Source organism: Neodiprion lecontei, chromosome 7 (assembly GCF_021901455.1).
Source record: "Neodiprion lecontei isolate iyNeoLeco1 chromosome 7, iyNeoLeco1.1, whole genome shotgun sequence".
Lineage (NCBI taxonomy): Eukaryota > Metazoa > Arthropoda > Insecta > Hymenoptera > Diprionidae > Neodiprion > Neodiprion lecontei.
Genome location: NC_060266.1, coordinates 14,850,403 through 14,869,914, shown reverse-complemented (window position 1 = coordinate 14,869,914; position 19,512 = coordinate 14,850,403). Strand labels below are relative to the sequence as shown.

Below are 19,512 nucleotides of genomic sequence, written 5' to 3'. Positions count from 1 at the left end.
ATTCAATTATTTTGTGTTAACTCAGGTGAATCGTCATTGATTTACAAACCTATTGACACGTCAATTCAGCGAGTTACTTTTCCCTCGCATTATTGAAAAACCGGATGTCAATGATGAATTCAAAACTAGTGGAAAAATTATGTTACAAAGACACAAAAAATGTTTGGAAAGCATAATTCTGAAGATCTCAAGCCAGATTGATTAAATTAGTAATTATGAACCCTAACGGCATATTAATCATCTAAAATCTCTAGTTTTATGCATACATCGATGATTGGAAGTGTTTTATAACATTAAATCTTAAATCCGCTGATTTATTTGGAGATTTATTTTCATTTTCACTCATAGATGTGTGTTTCGTAGTATTGTGTAGCTGGGCATTCGCTTATGTTTCACACACACGAGTGTGCGTCCGTGGGTGTGCGGCCGGCAGCGTGTGCCGCGGCAACAATACCGAGGTCAGCGCTCGAGAAGAGGTACAACAGGGCGAGAGGGGAGGTGCCGATATTTGATTCGTAAACGAATAATAATAATTCACCCAGACGAACAAAACAGCAATTTCCGTGGCGGCAAATCCAGATGAAATGGTGCACTCTGATTGGCCTAACGCTGTCGCTTATAATTCAAAAACTATGCGTCGGATGAGCTTCCGGAAAAGAAATTCTCGGTTGGATTTTAACGAGGTATTATGCTGGCTAGTCCGTGGGAGGAAATTTAGGGACACCCTGTATATATATTGTGACGTGGTATTTCGTACCCCGTCACTTTGTTTAACTATCGCACTTCCCTAGGTACAAATATCGCTAAAAATAACGAAAGCACGTCTGAGGCCAATACTCCAAAAATGAACGACCAATTGTCTTTAAGTTGAATTCTCTCTACTAAGCTAATTTTATGCTATTTCCTAATTCTGTAACGCTTTACGAGAACCATCTACGAGACCTCCGCTTCGAGATACCAGGACACTGCCTGACAGGGGTCACGTACCAGCTCAACATCGACCACCACCGACCACAGACGAACGAATACCGCTGAAACCACTCCCGATGGATGCCTATCTAGTTGTCGAACAGGGTCGTGCGTGATGCACAAGCAGTACCTCCAACTATTTAAGACTTATCGGTCAGGAGCCGAACCACGAACGAATGCTTCTACCGCTCGGATGCATCGTCAGGCGGCGTACAGGGCTGTGCGTTAAAAACACAACAAAGCCTCCCGTCGACGATACTTAACAGCCTGGGGCTGAACCGACCATAACACCTACTAAGTCGTTGTCTATTAAATAGAGGACGGTTTTCTCTTCACGAACCGTCCTATCGAAGGACTGCGGCGTGGAATAGGCTATGATATGCTGACCACGTGGATCTGGTGGATATAGTGTGGGGATCCGGGTTGAGGGCCATCACCACCAGATCGTTCCAGCATGAGGGCTTCCATGAGCGAGGGCCGGGATGCAGCGCCGACGAAATAGCTACAACGGGCAGTACCAGTGAAGCAAGGAGTGAAGTACAGTCGGTCGCAAGTCCAGGAGACCGGTGACGTAATATTGCCGCACACCTCAATATCGCAACACATGAGCAGTATGTATGACCTCCCCACTCACCAACGATACCGCACAGCTGAGGGAAAAAATCTCTGACCACCTTCCGACGTCCCGCTACCTCGATACCTGTCGTCGAGGGAGAAGAAAAACAAGCGGCGAGGGATTATCGCCGCCTATCCGTAGACCAGGCCTACGCGACCTGCTGGTCCAATTAGAATACCGCAAATTTGAGGAAGAATCACGTGACAGCAGCTCGACGAAAATCAGGATCATCGCTCGTCTCGTCACTCTACGTTCGGTTCTTGAATAGTAACGACGTGCCATCGCAATATTTAGTGTCATTACCGCTATCTGCAGATCTGGTTCTCGCTTAAGTACCGCATCTTCGGTGCCTGCTCTATCTTTCTTTTTACGTAAGTGAGGTTCCTTTTCTATTTTGTGAAGCCACGAAAATACTTGCAATATATATCGTATCTTTATCTCTCTCTTTCTCTTTATCTTGCAGTTGGTCTGCTTGAGCCACCTGGGCTCGTACCTTATTCTCTATTATCTCATATCTTGTCCCTTTCTCTTTCTTATTGCAAGTAACTTCGCGACTGGTTGACTATTACTTACGCATTGTTAGTGACTATCGCTTGATTTTATTATCTTTCTCTTATAGAATATCTAAATGTCTAATATCGTTGTATAGCAGCGTGCTCTCTTAGATGATCAATTCTTATCTTCATTATCGAGCATTACTATTTCGCTAAACTTTCTCTGATTAACTCATATCTGTTTCTGTACCTATTACCTTTGATTGATTTATCTTAGTGAGTGTACCGCGTGAGCGATCTTACACCGCCGCGCGGTCCCGCTCGTCGTTCATTTGACATTGGAGTATTGCGCCGTATCGCCTAACATCTTTTTCATTATTTTCTTCGCTAATATCGCTGATCGTAGCTGTCCGTAGTCTCTTTGGTTTGTCGTATGTTACATATTAATGCTCTTGAATATTATTTGCCTTATCTTAAATTATCTTTTATCGTACGGAATATTATCTCTCTTTCTCTCGCACTTACCGCAAACTAGAGAAAACGTATTATCTGTTATTCTCTATATCTTGTAATAATTCTCTACTTGGCCTGTTTCCTTGCATTTACCTTGTAATTATTAATTCCCTGCCTCTGTTATATCGCTGATAATTCTGGTGATGTGATAACTATTACAATTTCTGTATTTCGCATGTTTCTTATAATCGCTTTTCATATTTTATGGTTTATTTGATCAATGCTTAATTTAAACCATATATCTTTTCCTGTTCTGCCTATTCATTATAAAACCGTGCTGATCATTACCTCGAATCATAGTATGGCGAGCCTACACATATTTCCCGCTTATTCTGAAAACGCTCTGTTATTTGTCAAATCTCTCGCTTAACTTTTCTCTGGCTGTAAATATTGTTAATGATCGCATCTATCTTAATTGTATCTCAATCTCTTCAGCTATTTGCTTGTTATCAAAATTTATCGCTCCTTAATCAATACATCCGATACTATTTCTGTTTCACCTGTTTCTTATTTTATCTATTGGATTCGACTCCGCCCCTCTACCATTATTTTGTCTATACTGAGCAAGCTGTGCAAAACCGTCGTAGAACCTGACCTTACCTTTACCTATTACCTTTACCTTTACTTTTATTTTTTTCTCTAATTATCTATTTTTGACGCATGTGCGCAACAATCATATCTTTCTCTTGTCTTACCTCTCTATATCTAATTATTCAGGTTAGTGACTGCGCCGTAGGGTAACCGATTATATTATCTCATAACCCTCGAAAAATCGTGTCACATTATATATATGTATGTTTCGGCAAAGTATCGAATAGTTAAATGTGTATCTCGCGACACTCAAAATCGTCCTCGCACATGTACGCACACACGCGTGCAATGTTTACTTGCCGTCTCTGCGTCAAATCTCGCCGCTTACCCGTGTCGCGACTCAAAACCCATCAGCTGTATCTCATGTATTGTCTACTATCTCGAAATCATGTATGTGTATAATCTAAGTGTTCTCTCGCTCTGTAAAATCTTCACTCTCTGTAACGTTCTCTTGCGATACGGTTTGTATCGCCTCATCAAAACCAACAAAAATCTAGTTTATCGGCATTCATTATCTCTCTCCATCTCAACAACACTTTCGTTTCATTCACACTCGTTCTCATCACTAATTCGCGGATCCCACGTCGATGATCAATATCTTTTTAACATCTCTCTAAACATTTTTTTGGTCCTTCGAGCCGGGTCAGTCGCGAATCGAATCGGATCATTCGCAAATCGAGTCGAATCTTTCGAATCGTTGCGACTTACGGGAAAACGAATTAGCTAGTGAGTGAAACGGAACTATCGCGTGTGCATCAAGTTGTGAGAGTTCACGTTATCAAAGTGAACAATCTCGTTATCGGTGAAAACCATCACCAAAATCAGTCGCGTCCGTTAAATTCAAACGTGCGGTGTCCTCCATAGTGACCGTGACTAAGATCTGAGCGTCAACAACACCGATCTCTCGAAGTGTGAATCGCGTCGCGCTACTATCAGTGTGTTTGTGTCTCGTTCGTGAAAACTCAGTTCGTCGCGTGAGTTTAAAACCTCTCGTACATCAACATGTCGATCGAAGAACATATCGAACGTCGAAACGACTACATTTGGCGCATCTCTCGTGCCGTCGAAAACCTGCGCAAGCTCGGCGAGGCAAAAATCACTTACGGGCAGGTGAAGTCGCGGCTTAATGCTTTAAATTCAAGTTGGAATAAGTTCCAAGAGAATCACGAAAAGATCAGCGAGATCAAGTTCGCAGCAAAAGGTGATCAACTCGACGCGATCAAAAGGCTTTCGTACTTCGCGAAAGATCATTACGGACTGTGTGAAGAGCACTTCTTGAGTGGCGAAGGAGTGATGCTTGATCTTCTCGAATCGCTAAAGCCTGCGCCTGCAGCAACCGCGCAAGCCGCTGCAGCTCCTCAAGACGCACCAGCAGGAGGATCATCAAAACGGTTACCGCGTATCGGAATGCCCACTTTCGCGGGCAGCTACTCAGAATGAAAGCCGTTTCACGACCTCTTCTCGTCGATGGTTTGCGAAAAATACGCAACTTTCGGAAGTGGAAAAGCTGCACTACCTCAAAACCAGTGTGACCGATGAACCGTTACAACTCATCAAAAACATTTCTCTCACCGCAGAAAACTTTCCTCGAGCCTGAGAAACTCTCGTCTCACGATACGAAAACAAGCGGCTTCTGACTGATTCTCATCTCGCGACACTTTTCGCGATTCCTCGTGTCACAAAAAAATCATTATCGGAACTGAAGAGCTTGCACAGTAACACTTGCGAAACTCTTGGCGCGCTCGAACTTCTCGATATTCCCGAGAAATTAGGGGATCACATTATCGTGCACATGACGATTCGCAAGCTCAACCCAGCATCTCTCGAAGAGTGGGAGAAAAGTGTCAGCGAGAAACTCGAGCCCCCCACATTTGCGGAGCTCGAGGCGTTTCTCATCGGTCGCATCGACACCCTCGAAGCTGTGGAGCAAGCTCATGCTCACAATCAAATCGCGACGTCAAAACCGCACTCATCGCAAGGAAGGTCAAATCTTCAGACGACAAGGTCACATACGGCGCAATCAAAGGAACAGTCGTGTGCTTGTTGCAAAGGCAACCACTACATCGCGTTCTGTTCGACCTTTCGCAACAAATCTCTCGATCAAAGAAGGGAAGTGGTTTCTGCGAAAAAGCTTTGCTTCAATTGTCTCGGTCCACAGAAGGACTGTCGATTCAACAAAACGTGTCGCGTGTGCAACGGTCGACATCATTTCTTGCTGCATCGAAACTCTTCCTCAATCTCGACAGCTGCCAACAGCGGCACATCTCAAGAACAGGCCGCAGTAGCGCAACCTGCAGTGCAGAACGCATTAATCTCGAACAGCGCCTCTCAGGTGAGCAAACACTCAGCTCAGCCTACAATGATCAAGCGCTCTCCAGTTCTTCTCGCCACAGTGCAATTGATCGCCTCGAATCCGGAGACTGGAGAAAGAATCATCGCTCGTGCTCTATTCGATCAAGGATCCGAAAGTTCATTCGTCACTGAGTCGCTAGCACAACAATTGCGACTACGTCGGCATCAAGCAACGATACCGATCATTGGCGTCGGAGCTCATCAATCGGCAGTGACTCGCGACATCGCGACATTGCAACTCCAATCTCGTGCTCACACCTCGTTCTCGTGTCAGGAGGAGGCACTCGTGCTTCCACGACTCACATCGTATCTACCCGCATTTCGACTTCTCGTCGAAGACTGGCCTCATCTACGAGGACTCAACCTCGTGGATCCAAGCTTTGCACATCCCAGTCAAATCGACGTAATTCTCGGAGCTGACATCTACAGCAACATCATTTGTCAAGGAGTTCGAAGAGGAGCGCCAGGAACACCAATCACGCAAGAAACTCAGTTCGGTTGGGTCCTCTCCGGCTGCGTTTCAGCGGAAGCAGCCAGCCCCTCGTATGGCGCAGTCCAAGGCTTCCAATGCTCCCTCGATCACGAACTGCTCGATCTCGTGCAGAAGTTTTGGAAGCAGGAAGAAGTGTCGAAACCTTTGGCACTAACTTCCGAAGAAGAGCGTTGTGAGCAACACTTTCGCGAAACGGTTTCTCGAACTGCGTCCGGTCGTTACGTAGTTCGGCTGCCGCTCAAGGACAATGCGGTGGAGCTCGGCAACTCGCGGAATTCCGCGCATCAAATGCTCCATCGTTTGGAGAAACGGTTCGGTAGCGACGCGAAAGTCAAGGAGGCTTACTCGAGCTTCCTTCTTGAATATCGTGAACTCGGGCACATGCGTCGCGCTATCAATATACCTGAAGACAATTCCCGCGTGTTTTATCTTTCCCGTCACGGTGTAGTTCGCGACAGCAGTTCAACAACAAAATTGCGTGTCGTGTTCAACGGGTCTCAAAGAACCAACCTCGGACTCTCTCTCAATGGCAATCTTCTCGTCGGACCAAATGTGCAAACCGACCTCGCGGACGTTCTCTTACGCTGGCGACAATATCCAGTCGCGTTCTCATCAGACATCGTCAAGATGTACCGACAAATTTTGGTCCTTAATGATGATTAATATTTTTAGCGAATCCTCGGGAGGGAAGAACCAGAGCTACCGATTGAAGAATATCAATTGACCACGGTAACGTATGGTCTTGCAAGCGCTCCGTATCTCGCGATCCGTGTTCTTCGTCAACTCGTTCAGGACGAAGGTAGGCAGTATCCCTTTGCGAGCCACGTCATTCTCGAGAACACGTACGTCGACGACATCCTCTCAGGAGCAGAAGATGTAGATCAAGGTTGCGAGAAAATCAACGAACTCAATCAATTGCTCAAGGCGGGCGGCATTGAACTTCAAAAGTGGAGTTCAAGCCACCCAGAAACTCTCGTTGACATTTCTCGAAACCATCAAGAGATCGCGATGCATCTGAATCCCGATCAAAGTCCATTCTTTCGGGCTCTTGGTCTTGCGTGGAGACCAGACATCGACGCCTTCGCGTTCTCTCTGCAAATTCATCAAACTCGGGACAATTTCACGAAACGAAAAGTTCTCTCACAAACCGCGCAGCTCTTTGATCCTCTCGGATGGCTCTCGCCGATCACGATCAGAGCCAAAATCTTTACCCAGGAATTGTGGGCACTCGGTTTCGACTGGGACGAGCCGCTCACAGCTTCATTGTCCTCGCAATGGATCGAGTTTCTACAAGAACTTCAAGGCATCTCAGCTATCACCATCCCACGATGGATCGGGTTAAGTTCAGCATCTCTCGGGATAGAGATCCACGGTTTCGCGGACGCCTCTCAAAGTGCATTAGGCGCAGTGATCTACGCGCGAACGTATATCAACACTCACGAAGTGCGCGTTTCACTAGTGTTCCCGGGAAACTAAAGTAGCGCCGCTAAAGAAGGTGACAATTCCTCGTCTCGAACTCTGTGCTGCAAGTCTTCTCGTGCGGTTGATGTGTCATGTGGAAAAAACTCTCAATTTCGAAAACACCCCGGTTTATCTGTGGACGGATTCCACAGTCACGCTCGCGTGGATCAAAAGCCACCCATGGCGGTGAAAGAAATTCGTTCGTAATCGCGTAACGGAAATCCAAGAGTTCGCGCGCGCTCGTTGGTATCACATCTCGGGTTCTGAAAACTCCGCTGATCTTGCGTCTTGTGGTGCATCTCCGGAGCAACTTCAAAAATCAGAACTTTGGACCTTCGGACCATCTTGGCTCTCGAAGCCTTCTGTCAATTGGCCATCCTTATCTCCGCGACCGGAAGAAAACATTCATCTCGACGAAAGAAAAGGGCTGTCGACGTACATTCCAACAGCTAAGCTGCTACAAATCTGGGATCTCGTCGATCGCTACTCAAAACTATCGACTCTCCCCAAAGTCACATCATTGTGTAAACGCGCAGCAAATCGGTTCCTCGCGAAGACGACATCGAATCGCGTAAACACGTCTATCACTGTCAGACCGATCTCTACTCTCGAATTGAGCGACGCCCAACTGTTTTGGACCAAGGTGACCCAGCAGGCGTACTTCGCAGAAGAAATTCGCCAAATCGAGACAAGCTCAAGTCTCACTCGAAGTCATCCACTATCGCGACTAACGCCGTTCATCGATTCGAACGGATTTCTCAGAGTCGGTGGTCACTGAATGACTCATTGCTTTTGTATGACGAAAAGCATCCGTTCATCTTGCATCACGAATCATCGTTCTCCACATTGATCATCGATCATCATCATCGGTTGACCCTCCACGGAGGTCCGCAACTCACTCTCGCCACAATCCGACAGCGGTACTGGATCCTAGGAGGAAGAGTACCGATCCGCATGTTCATACATCATTGCGTTCCTTGTGCGCGTCATCGCGCCACTCTCAGCAGCCAACAGATGGGCCAACTCCCTCAGTCTCGAGTCACACAATCAAGGCCCTTTCTTCACTCTGACGTTGACTACGCTGGTCCATTCTCGATTCGAGCCTCCCGCGGAAGAGGAGCGAAATCATGCAAGGGATATATCGTTATCTTCATCTGCTTCACGACCTCGGCTGTGCATCTCGAGCTAGTTTCGGACTACACGACGGAGGCATTCATCGCGGCGTACAAACGCTTCACATCTCGACGAGGAATTTGTGCCTCGATCGCAAGCGATTGTGGAACGAATCTCGTCGGCGCAGACTCAGAACTTCGCCATCTTCTCGCTGCATCGTCAAAGGAGTTCTCAGAAATCGCAAGCATCCTCGCATCACACGGAACCCAGTGCCGGTTCAATCCTTCCTCCGCGCCTCATTTCGGTGGAAAATGGGAAGCCGGAGTGAAATCGGTCAAATTTCACCTCAAATGAGTCATCGGAGAAGCTACTCAAACTTTTGAGCAATTCGCGACGTTCCTCACGCAAGTAGAAGCCACGCTTAATTCTCGACCTCTTTGCGCTATCTCGGACGATCCACGGGATCCAAGTGCCTTGACTCCAGGACACTTTCTCGTCGGCTCAGCATTAAACACAATTTCTGAGCCGTCACTTATCGAGGTGCCAGTTCAACGGCTATCGCATTGGCAACACTCGCGTCAAATGCTGGAGCTTTTTTGGAAACGGTGGAGTACGGAGTATCTTCAGTCCTTCCAAAACCTCTCGAAATGGCAGATTCATTGCGGGAACATCAAAATCGGATCCGTCGTTCTCATAAAAAACGAAAATCTACCTCCATCTGTGTGGCCCCTCGCGAAAGTGATCGAAGTGCATCCGGGAACCGACGGTCTCGTTCGCGTTATGACCGTTAAAACGAAATCCTCTGTGTTAAAACATCCAATCGTAAAATTGTGTGTGCTTCCAGTGTCCTCTTAAGACAATTATTGACTCTAAGAATGAATAACGCACGGCGGGCGGCATAATCTAATTTCGCGATCGTTACCGATAGCGAAGCGGGCGGTATGTTTCGGCAAAGTATCGAATAGTTAAATGTGTATCTCGCGACACTCAAAATCGTCGTCGCACATGTACGCACACTCGCGTACAATGTTTACGTGCCGTCTCTGCGCCAAATCTCACCGCTTGCCCGTGTCGCGACTCAAAACCTGTCAGCTGTATCTCATGTATTGTCTACTGTCTCGAAATCATGTATGTGTGTAATCTATGTGTTCTCTCGCTCTGTAAAATCATCACTCTCTGTAACGTTCTCTTGCGATACGGTTGGTATCGCCACATCGAAACGAATAAAAGTCTCGTTTATCGGTAATCATTATCTCTCTCCATCTGAACATCATTTTCGTTTCATTTACACTCGTTCTCATCACTAATTCGCGGATCCCACGTCCACGTATTAATGGGGGATAGAGGTGATCGGGAGAGTCACTCATAATTTCAGATTTTTCTCTCTTCTTTAATTTTTCTAAAGAAACTAACACTAATATAGCAGCGGGTAGATGTGTGGGGATTTCGAGACGCTCTCGGTCCTTCACGTCCGAGCCTCTGACTATCAATGCTCTCTCGTCTCTCGACTTCCCCAAGGTAACCTTCAGGATTCAAGTAAGGTATTTTACCCACCCCTGTTACATTACAAAGATCGGAACTTAATAACAATACTTTTGTGGTCTAAATTAAAACAAAAGCAGTACGACAGTTACGAGCGTCAAGCGGTGAGGCTGCCGGTTTCTTGCGCCGACACGGCCGTCCTGACTGTCACACGACCTCGTGTGGTATCAGTTCAATTCATTTTCTATCTGGAAACTTGTAGGATTAGTTCAACTACTCGGTCTCCCTGACCATAACGAACGTAAAAGTAATTCTAACGGACTGCCACGTTCGCAAACTAGAGTGGTTCGCACAACCAATGCAAAACTTAGGGCTGCTACCAAAATGAACACATTTTTTTTTTTTTTCAAGGCATACTTCGCCATCCCTGTAGCTAACAATCGCCCCTGCGATTCGATCAACCATGTGATCAATATACAACTCGCTATCCATGTAGCTACCAATCGCCCATGCGATTCGATCAACCATATAACCATGTCTCCCATCGCTCGCCGTTGCATCACGCCGTCTCCGTCCACATCAGTGGGGTAGGGTTTCTATGACTTGTGACTAATAAGCAAAGCGAATGGGTATCAACTATTTGTGTATCTTAGCTTGATCACTTCCGCCGACATCGACACTTTCTGACTGTGTTTCCACACTTTCTTCTTCTAAACATGTCGCGTGCCTAAAGGTAAAAGGGCATATCCCTACATGTTAGTAGGGATTTATGCTGAAAGGGCGTACAAAAAAATTTTTTTTTGCCAATCGGTTCAAAATCGTCTGAAACGCAAATATCTGTAAAAAAAATACTAAAAGGGCGTATCTCAAGACATACGCCCTTTCACCTTTTAGAAAAATAATACTTAAAAGTAAAAGGGCGCATAAAGAAAAATTCTCATTTTGATACTAAATGTTGAAAAATAGTTTCACGAAACATGCACTAAAAAAAAATTATACGCCCTTTTACTTTTGCAAAGGTAAAAGGGCACATAGATTGGGATGCGCCCTTTTACCTTTAGTCACGCGATGTGTTTCGGCAAGGTATCGAATAGTTAAATGTGTGTCTCGCGACACTCAAAATCGTCCTCGCACATGTACGCACACTCGCGTGCAATGTTTACTTGCCGTCTCTGCGTCAAATCTCGCCGCTTGCCCGTGTCGCGACTCAAAACCCATCAGCTGTATCTCATGTATTGTCTACTATCTCGAAATCATGTATGTGTATAATCTATGTGTTCTCTCGCTCTGTAAAATCTTCACTCTCTGTAACGTTCTCTTGCGATACGGTCTGTATCGCCGCATCAAAACCAATAAAAATTCTCGGTTACTATTAATCATCATCTCTCTACATCTCTACATCATTTCGTTTCATTCACACTCGTTCTCGTCACTAATTCGCGGATCCCACGTCGATGATCCATATCTTTTTGCCATCTCTCTAAACAACATGGATTAAGCTCTTTAGGAACGTCGCAGTCGGGCATAAGTCTCAAGCGCTCATGCGCGTACTTTGTAATGATTCTTTATGATTTTCTATCAGTAATTATAATATTGTAAGCGGGTCGTACCTAAAGTTAAAATAGCCACCTCGTTTTATTTATTATTGAACTACATACACTACAAAACAAGAAAAGGGTAAACTTATCTTTCTAACATGGGCGTGTCCGATTGTAAAATCGAAGAGAACGCTAATAGTCGTTACAAAAGATATAGCAGGCACTAAAAATAGAAGGACAGAATAAATCAATAAATAAATTTACAATGGCCGATCCATGTATAAATAAAATCTAAAGACAAAAAAACGGCCGGGCTTAAGGTTATAAAAGATAAAATGAGCCAATAGGCGTCACAAAAGAGAATTAAAAAGAGCGGAACCAAAAAAAAAGAACGAAATAAATATGTATAAATAATAAGAGGGACAAAACAAAAGAACACAGAGCTACTGGGAACCCCGGGGTCTTCTTTGTGGGCCAGGTTCCTTCTTCTTGTTCACGAATATCTCCTGTCCTCCAGACTACTCGGCAACGGGATAATCAGTTTATGTGAAATATATAAGAAATGGTGCGGTCCTTTCGGATAGGTGGTTGGTGACCGACTAATCGTCTTTTGGCTCGCTTGGTCTCAGCAGCTCCGTACATGCGGATTTGAATTTTCGTTTACTGGCAATCCTGGCCAGCCTCACGTGACCAAATCTAGCCCGATATCTCGCACAACTTGTAGGTTCTGTTACTGTCTAAGATTTTTAAACAATATCTGTCACCGGCTAACACATCGGTGATTTTGAAGGGTCCTTTGAATTTTGGGTCTAGCTTTGTTTGATTTCGTTTATGATTTTCGAGTAGCACAAAATCGCCAACAGCAAACCTTGAAACTTTCGCCTTGGTATTATGAATCTCTCTTTTTCTTTTTGAGCATTCCATTTGATAGACCTCGCTGCCTGCTCTTTAATCTCAGAAAAGCGAACTTCCTCAGTATCGTCACTCAGAGTCATTAACCCAAGCGGTCTGGCAACTCTACTTATCATCAGTTCTAAAGGACTAGCTTTAGTAACGCGGGATGTTGTACAACTTAGGGCTAGTTGCACGTCATCTAACGCTTGCTGCCAAGTTCTCTCTTTGCTAGTCTCGACGCATGTAAGCATGTCATTTATGGTGCTCATAAAGCGTCCGACTTGCCCGTTGGCGCGACAAGTACCCGTTGCTATCAGGTGAAGGGCTATGTTATGAGAGTTGCAGAAATCCTTAAAATCTTTACTTGCGAAACATCTGCCCTGATCCGCGATCACCCGAGTCGGGGCGCCGAACAGTGCAACCGCGGATCTAAGGGCTTTGATAGCACTAGCAGCATCGATACGCACGGTATGAAGAAGAAGAGCGAATTTTGTGAAAGCATCGATGACCACAAAAGCGTATTCTTTGACGTTGTTTTTCCCACTTAGTTTTCCCGCCGCATCTATGTGTACGGTGTGCCACGCAATGGCGGTTTTCGGAATTGGGTGAAGTTCTTCTTGTACCTTGCCCGAGTGAGATTTGGATACTCTACAAGTGATACAATTTTCGACAAATTTTCGGACGTATTTAGTCACATTCGGAAACCAGTAATGTTGAAAAACTTTGTCCAGAGACTTTTGCCAACCCAAGTGCATGAGGGACTCGTGGACATGATTTATCACTGAACATTGTAATGCTCTAGGTACTATTGGTAAAAATTTGCTGCGACCATTTCGCTGGACTTTACGGTAAAGCACGCCCTCCCTAATTTCGTAAGTCTCAGCCGTGTTTGGATCGAGTTCTTCATTTTCTAGTTTAGAAATAAGGTCACAGATACTATCATCACGCTGTTGTTCAGCTAAGAGCCAATTGTGAGAGATTTCGGTAAAATTAATCTGTTTTTGTGGTATTTTATCAAAAACTGTTTGTACTGGCAAGGGGTTGCGCGAGAAAAAATCGACGTGTGACATACGCTTACCCTCGCGATAAATGACATCAAAAGTGAATGTTTGGAGGAATGCCCACCATCTGTGTGCACGTGGAGTTAAATCCATCTTCGTACGTGACGCTTTAACGGAATTACAATCGGTGATGACGGTGAACTCTCTTCCGTGTAGGAAGTGACGAAAATGTTTGATGCCGTTTACTACAGCCAGAGTTTCCAGTTCATAAGAGTGATAATGAGATTCTGCGCTCGTCGTTCTTTTACTATAATACGCGACAACGCGAGGTTTGCCTTCAACTTTTTGCATTAGAGTAGTGTATATATGAGAGTTCTAACTCAAAGATGGCGGCGCTCCCCCCTAGTTCCCCCCTAGTTCCCCCCTAGCTCCCCCCTAGCTCCCCCCTAGCCACCCCCCCCCCCCCCCCGGTCATTTTTGGCGGCTATTTCCATAGGATCACACACACACACACACACACACACACACACACACGCACACACACACACGCACACACACACACACACAAAATAATTCCTGTCGAGACTTGTTTGGCGCCGGAAAGCCGCACATAAATCAGATAAGGTAAGAACCCGCTAGATCTATTGAAAAAATTCCAGGAAATGACCCCTGAAGGAAGGTTTAAAATGGCGTTTTGAATGCTTTTAACAATTTTTTTATTTAACACCAATTACATTTAGTTTTCTTATTGTATTCTCAATTATCTTATTCTAAATTTTAACGAGTGAAATTATACATATCATTTTCAATATCCATATTAATTAAACATATTGTTATTCCAAAATTGACTTAAACCAATTTTTTAACAGTACCACTGATCGGATTATATTCAACAATGCGATCATGCAAGATCATGCAGTAGGCAGAAGTGTGTGGTGGGAACGTAGTGCTAGAGTCAAATTCCAATCGAATGTCCACAGGTCACCAGTTTTCAATGTTTCGTTCTGCTTGGAGCAATCGATGACGATAAGGGGAGCTTGGTTTGTAAATTCACGCCTCGATAGCAAAGGCCCAGCTTCTTTCTTATAGTAGCTCATTTGAAACCGAATATACATATCATAGAGAATGGCGGGGGATGTGCAGGCTCGGACTTGTTCGCTATAAAGAGTCGTAAAACCCAAAACTGTGTGTACACATACCATCCGGTGAAGAGCGGGCAAGATAAGATTTTTCTCACACCAAACACTGTTCGCTACCTGCTTTTCGTTGACCGATTTTTCACACCACATGGCCCACGCTGCTTAAAGACTCATAAAACTCAAAAACTACATTAGGCGGCGGTGGGTTCGTGGAGAGGGGGAGGGGGAGGGGGTAAAAACCTGTTCCAACACGCTTCAAGGCAAGATGCAGCTGCGGAACTGGGTGACTTCAAACTGGCAGATAAACCGCAAAAATTTAGGGATGGTGGGGGCGGGGACTGCGGACCCCAGCCGTCTTTCGCGTCATTTTTTACATGAATTTCATCATCTCTGCAGAGTCGGGAGGGCAATAAAACCCAAAAATTTAGGGATGGCGGGTCGGATAAAGGGCCAACCCAGTCGTCTCTGACGTCATTTTTTCCTCCGAGATGCGCAGAACGCAGTGCGCACCGCATCTCTGACGTCATTTTACCCTCCGATATGCGCAGAACGCAGTGCGCACAGTTCCCAAATTCTTGCGATCTATCGGCCTATATACATATAAGCTCAACGCATCCGATGCAGACTCGTCAGTCTTACACGATACGTGCAAGTCAAAAAAGTTATACAAAGTTCAGCTTATATCAACGTCAAAGTCATGGCAGTCGAAGCGTATATGGGACTTGCGGAGCAGATGGAGAGGACGTACAATTTGCTGAGAGAGCAACCACCCGGAGAAGAGAATGACGCCGTCATCAATCATTGGGCTGATATTGGAATTGCGAATATCCAAGTTCTGCGCGATATTTCCATGCAACGAGGAACAACCGTTGGTGCGAAAATACGGATCCAACATACGATCGCACTCCTGCAATCTTGGGTGACGAAGATCAAGGAGTTGCAGCAGCGCACAGTGGTGACGGGTGGAAATTTCGGTACTCCTGCGGGTGTACAATGGGACGACGTGGATAGCGCTTTTGCCAGCCGAATCAGAACGGGGGTTATCACAAATCTCCGTCATAAAAATTTGGACGCCTTTCTGGACGATGTGCAGCGCGTCGTCACCGAGAAGTTGGAGCTGATACTGCGCGAGGAGGGAAATGTGAAGGTTAACCTCATATTATCGTGCAAATTCGAAAATGCCAAGCACGAAGAGATCTCCACCGAAGTTAAGAGTTTCAACACCACCAACGTGGCGATTCTCCTCCCATCAAGCGATATAAATGGTTGGTTTACACGTGCACGGGGTGATCTGCAGTCAAAGGTGGAAGATCTCGAGCAACGCGATTCCGGCTGGAGTATGATTGAGATCCTTAACATCGCTGTAAATATCAATCGCTACCAGCCTCTCGCCGCGGGGGCTTCAACATTCGTCGAGCTGCCCCAAGACATTCGACATAAAAAGGCTGTGATTAACGTGAGGAACGAGGACGAAAGATGCCTTCTGTGGTCCGTCACAGCAGCCCTCCACCCGGTCAAGATCAACGCCGATAGGACTAGCCGTTATCATCGATATATTTCCGAGTTGGACTGTACAGGTATCAAATTCCCTGCTACTCTACATGATGTGAAAAAGCTTGAGAGATTGAATAATTTGCGCATCAATGTATATGGAATAGAATCTCAAACTTTTTCGCATCATGCAAAATCAAATAAAAGCGTCATCGTGCCAATTTATTTGAGTAAAAATTTGCATAGCGTAAACATTGACACGATCCATCTTCTAATGGTTGAGAGTAATCCGGAAGACGACATGACTGGTGAGTTTGCACCGAGATTCCACTTTGCTTGGATTAAAGATCTTTCCCGATTGGTGAGCAAACAATTGTCTGATCATAATGGCCAGCTGTTTTTATGTGACAGATGTTTGTGCCACTTTAGCGTGAAACACGCCTACGACAATCATCGGCAAGATTGTATTACGCTAAATAAAGTACGCATGGAATTTCCCAAGTGTAAAGATTTAGTATTTTCCAATTTTCAAAACAAAGGCACCGTTCCATTTGTCGTATACGCCGATCTCGAATGTATATTAATCCCTGAACCTATAGATGAATTTGAAACTCGTAAAACTTGTGAAATTCAAAAGCATATCCCGCACAGTGTAGCGTACTATGTACATTGCGCGTACGATGAGACTTTATCGGGGTTCCACGGTAAACGCGGTGTTGATTGCATAGATTGGTTTATGCAACAGCTTAAAGATTTATCAATTCAAGTAGAGTCACGCATCAAAAACATAATTCCGATGAAGTCTCTTACCCAAGTGCAACGCGATCGTCACATGCGCGCAAAGAATTGTTATATTTGTGAAAAACCGTTTACCCCTGGGGAGAAAAAGTGTTACGATCACTGTCACTTCACGGGTAAATATCGTGGTCCTGCTCATAATCGGTGTAATTTGAATTTCAGAGAGTCGCACACAATTCCAATAGTTTTCCACAATTTGTCCGGTTACGATTCTCACTTTTTAATAAAATCCCTCGCGTCAACTTTTCCCGGTAAAATTACACTGCTACCCATAAATAAGGAAAAATATATATCCTTCACGAAACGCGTCGATGGAACAATGATGCACTTGAGATTCATCGATTCGTTCCGATTTATGGCTAGCAGCATCGATAAACTTTCCACATATTTGACCGATACCGATAAACACATAACACGCAAATTTTATAATAACCCGACTCAGTTCAGTTTGATGACCCGCAAAGGCGTTTTTCCCTATGAATACGTCGATTGTTGGGGGAAACTCGATGAACCGCGATTACCTGCAAAGAAGCATTTCTACTCGCACCTCTGCGATGCAAATATTTCAGACATCGATTACGAGCACGCGAAAACTGTTTGGAGGGAATTCCATTTAGAGTCATTGGGGGGCTATTCAGATTTATATTTAAAGACCGATGTTCTTTTTGCTTGCCGATATTTTCGAAAATTTCCGCGCTAGCTGCTTCAAAACATACAATTTAGATCCGTTGCACTACTACACTGCACCGAGGCTTGCTTTTGACGCGATGCTCAAGCATACTAATGTAAATTTGCAACTTTTAGACAACCCTGAAATGGTGTTATTTATTGAAAGAGCCATTCGAGGCGGCGTAGCGCAATGTTCTAATCGACACGCTCGGGCCAATAATAGATTCATGGGAACAGATTTTGATCCAAACAAAGCGGAATCGTATCTCATGTATTTTGACGTGAATAACCTGTACGGTGCAGCTATGAGCGTGCATTTACCAATCGGTTCGTTCGAGTGGGAGTATCAGCAGATCGATATAACGAACTATCCGGACGATTCGCCGATCGGTTACTTTCTGGAGGTAGATTTGGACTACCCTGTAGAACTCCACGAGGATCACAAAGACTCACCTCTTTGTCCCGAACATTTTACTCCCCCAGGTAGTAAAAATGCCAAACTCGCGACCACCCTTCACCCCAAAACAAAGTATATATTGCACTATAGAAATTTGAAACAGTGCTTGAGTTTAGGATTGAAATTAACGAAAGTGCATAGAATTTTGAAGTTTGCGCAATCTCCATGGCTCGAGCCTTACATCACGCTCAATACAGTTATGCGTAAGCAATCTAGGAATGAATTTGAGAAAAACTTTTACAAACTCATAAATAACGCTGTGTTCGGCAAGATTATGGAGAATGTGCGAAATCATAAAGATGTTAAATTGGTTACAAAATGGGAGGGAAAAGGTGGTGCGAGAACGCTTATTGCCCGAGCAAACTTTCACAGCTGCACCGTATTTGACACTGATATGGTTATCATTGAAATGAATCGTGTCAAAGTTCACTTCGCCAAACCTATTTACGTCGGCGCATCAATTCTAGATCTGTCAAAAATCTTTCTCTACGATTTCCACTATAATTATATTAAAACCAACTTTTCGAATAAACAGGCTAAATTGATGTATACCGACACAGACAGCCTTATTTATCAATTCAATGTGCCTAATATCTACGATATCATCAAACGTGACGTAGATACAATGTTTGACACCTCTGACTATCCGCCCGACAATGTGTATGGTATTCCCCTTAAAAACAAAAAACAACTAGGGCTAATGAAGGATGAAAATAATGGTAAAATTATGACAGAGTTTGTGGGACTGCGAGCAAAGCTGTACACATTTACTACGATGGGTGAGGATGGGGAAAAATATGACAGTGGCGTAAAAGTGAGTAAGCGTGCCAAGGGTGTAAGAAATTCATCGATAAATAGCATCACGTTTGATGATTATAAGCGCTGTCTGACGGCTTACCGAGAGTTGACTCTTCCACAGTGTTTAATACGCAGCAAAAAACACGAAGTAAGCACGATAGTACAAAAAAAATTGGCTCTGAGTTGGCAGGATGACAAGCGGCAATTGATACCTGGACAGACCGACACCGTACCTTGGGGTTTTGTCCCAGCCCCCCAATAGCTATAGGATAAACTGTAGACATAGAATTGATGTAAATATTTGATGTTTGACGCCTCGAACGATCCACCATCGGGCGGAAACGTTTCACCATCAATACGATATTTAATGGATTTAAAAATGTGAATTCATATACTTAACAATTATTTATTCATTATTATTATTAATATATCGAGCAATTACGCATATTTATTTGTTTACCGCGAGAAAAGTTTTCAGAAAATGAAAAAAAGTTTTCAGAAAATGAAAAAAAGTTTTCAGAAAATGAAAAAAACTTTTCAGAAAACGAAAAAAAGTTTTCAGAAAATGAAAAAAAGTTTTCAGAAAATGAAAAAAAGTTTTCAGAAAATGAAAAAAACTTTTCAGAAAACGAAAAAAAGTTTT

The 19,512-nt window shown here is 44.4% G+C and overlaps 1 protein-coding gene across 1 annotated transcript; it reads left to right on the top strand.

Moving 5' to 3' along the window:
- Nucleotides 1-4,975: 4,975 nt before the first annotated feature.
- LOC124295560 lies at nt 4,976-7,504 on the top strand. Its single transcript, XM_046745982.1, has 2 exons — nt 4,976-6,580; nt 6,701-7,504. The coding sequence occupies exons 1-2, from the start codon at nt 4,976-4,978 to the stop codon at nt 7,502-7,504; spliced, it is 2,409 nt and encodes an 802-aa protein (XP_046601938.1).
- The last annotated feature ends 12,008 nt before the right edge of the window (nt 7,505-19,512 follow it).

Excerpts from the sequence above, each read along its gene's own strand:
- LOC124295560 (XM_046745982.1), top strand. The coding sequence starts at position 4,976 with ATGACGATTCGCAAGCTCAACCCAGCATCTCTCGAAGAGTGGGAGAAA. Across the intron at positions 6,581-6,700 it reads ATCTTCTCGTCGGACCAAAT|CGAATCCTCGGGAGGGAAGA; the intron begins GTGCAAACCGAC and ends TAATATTTTTAG.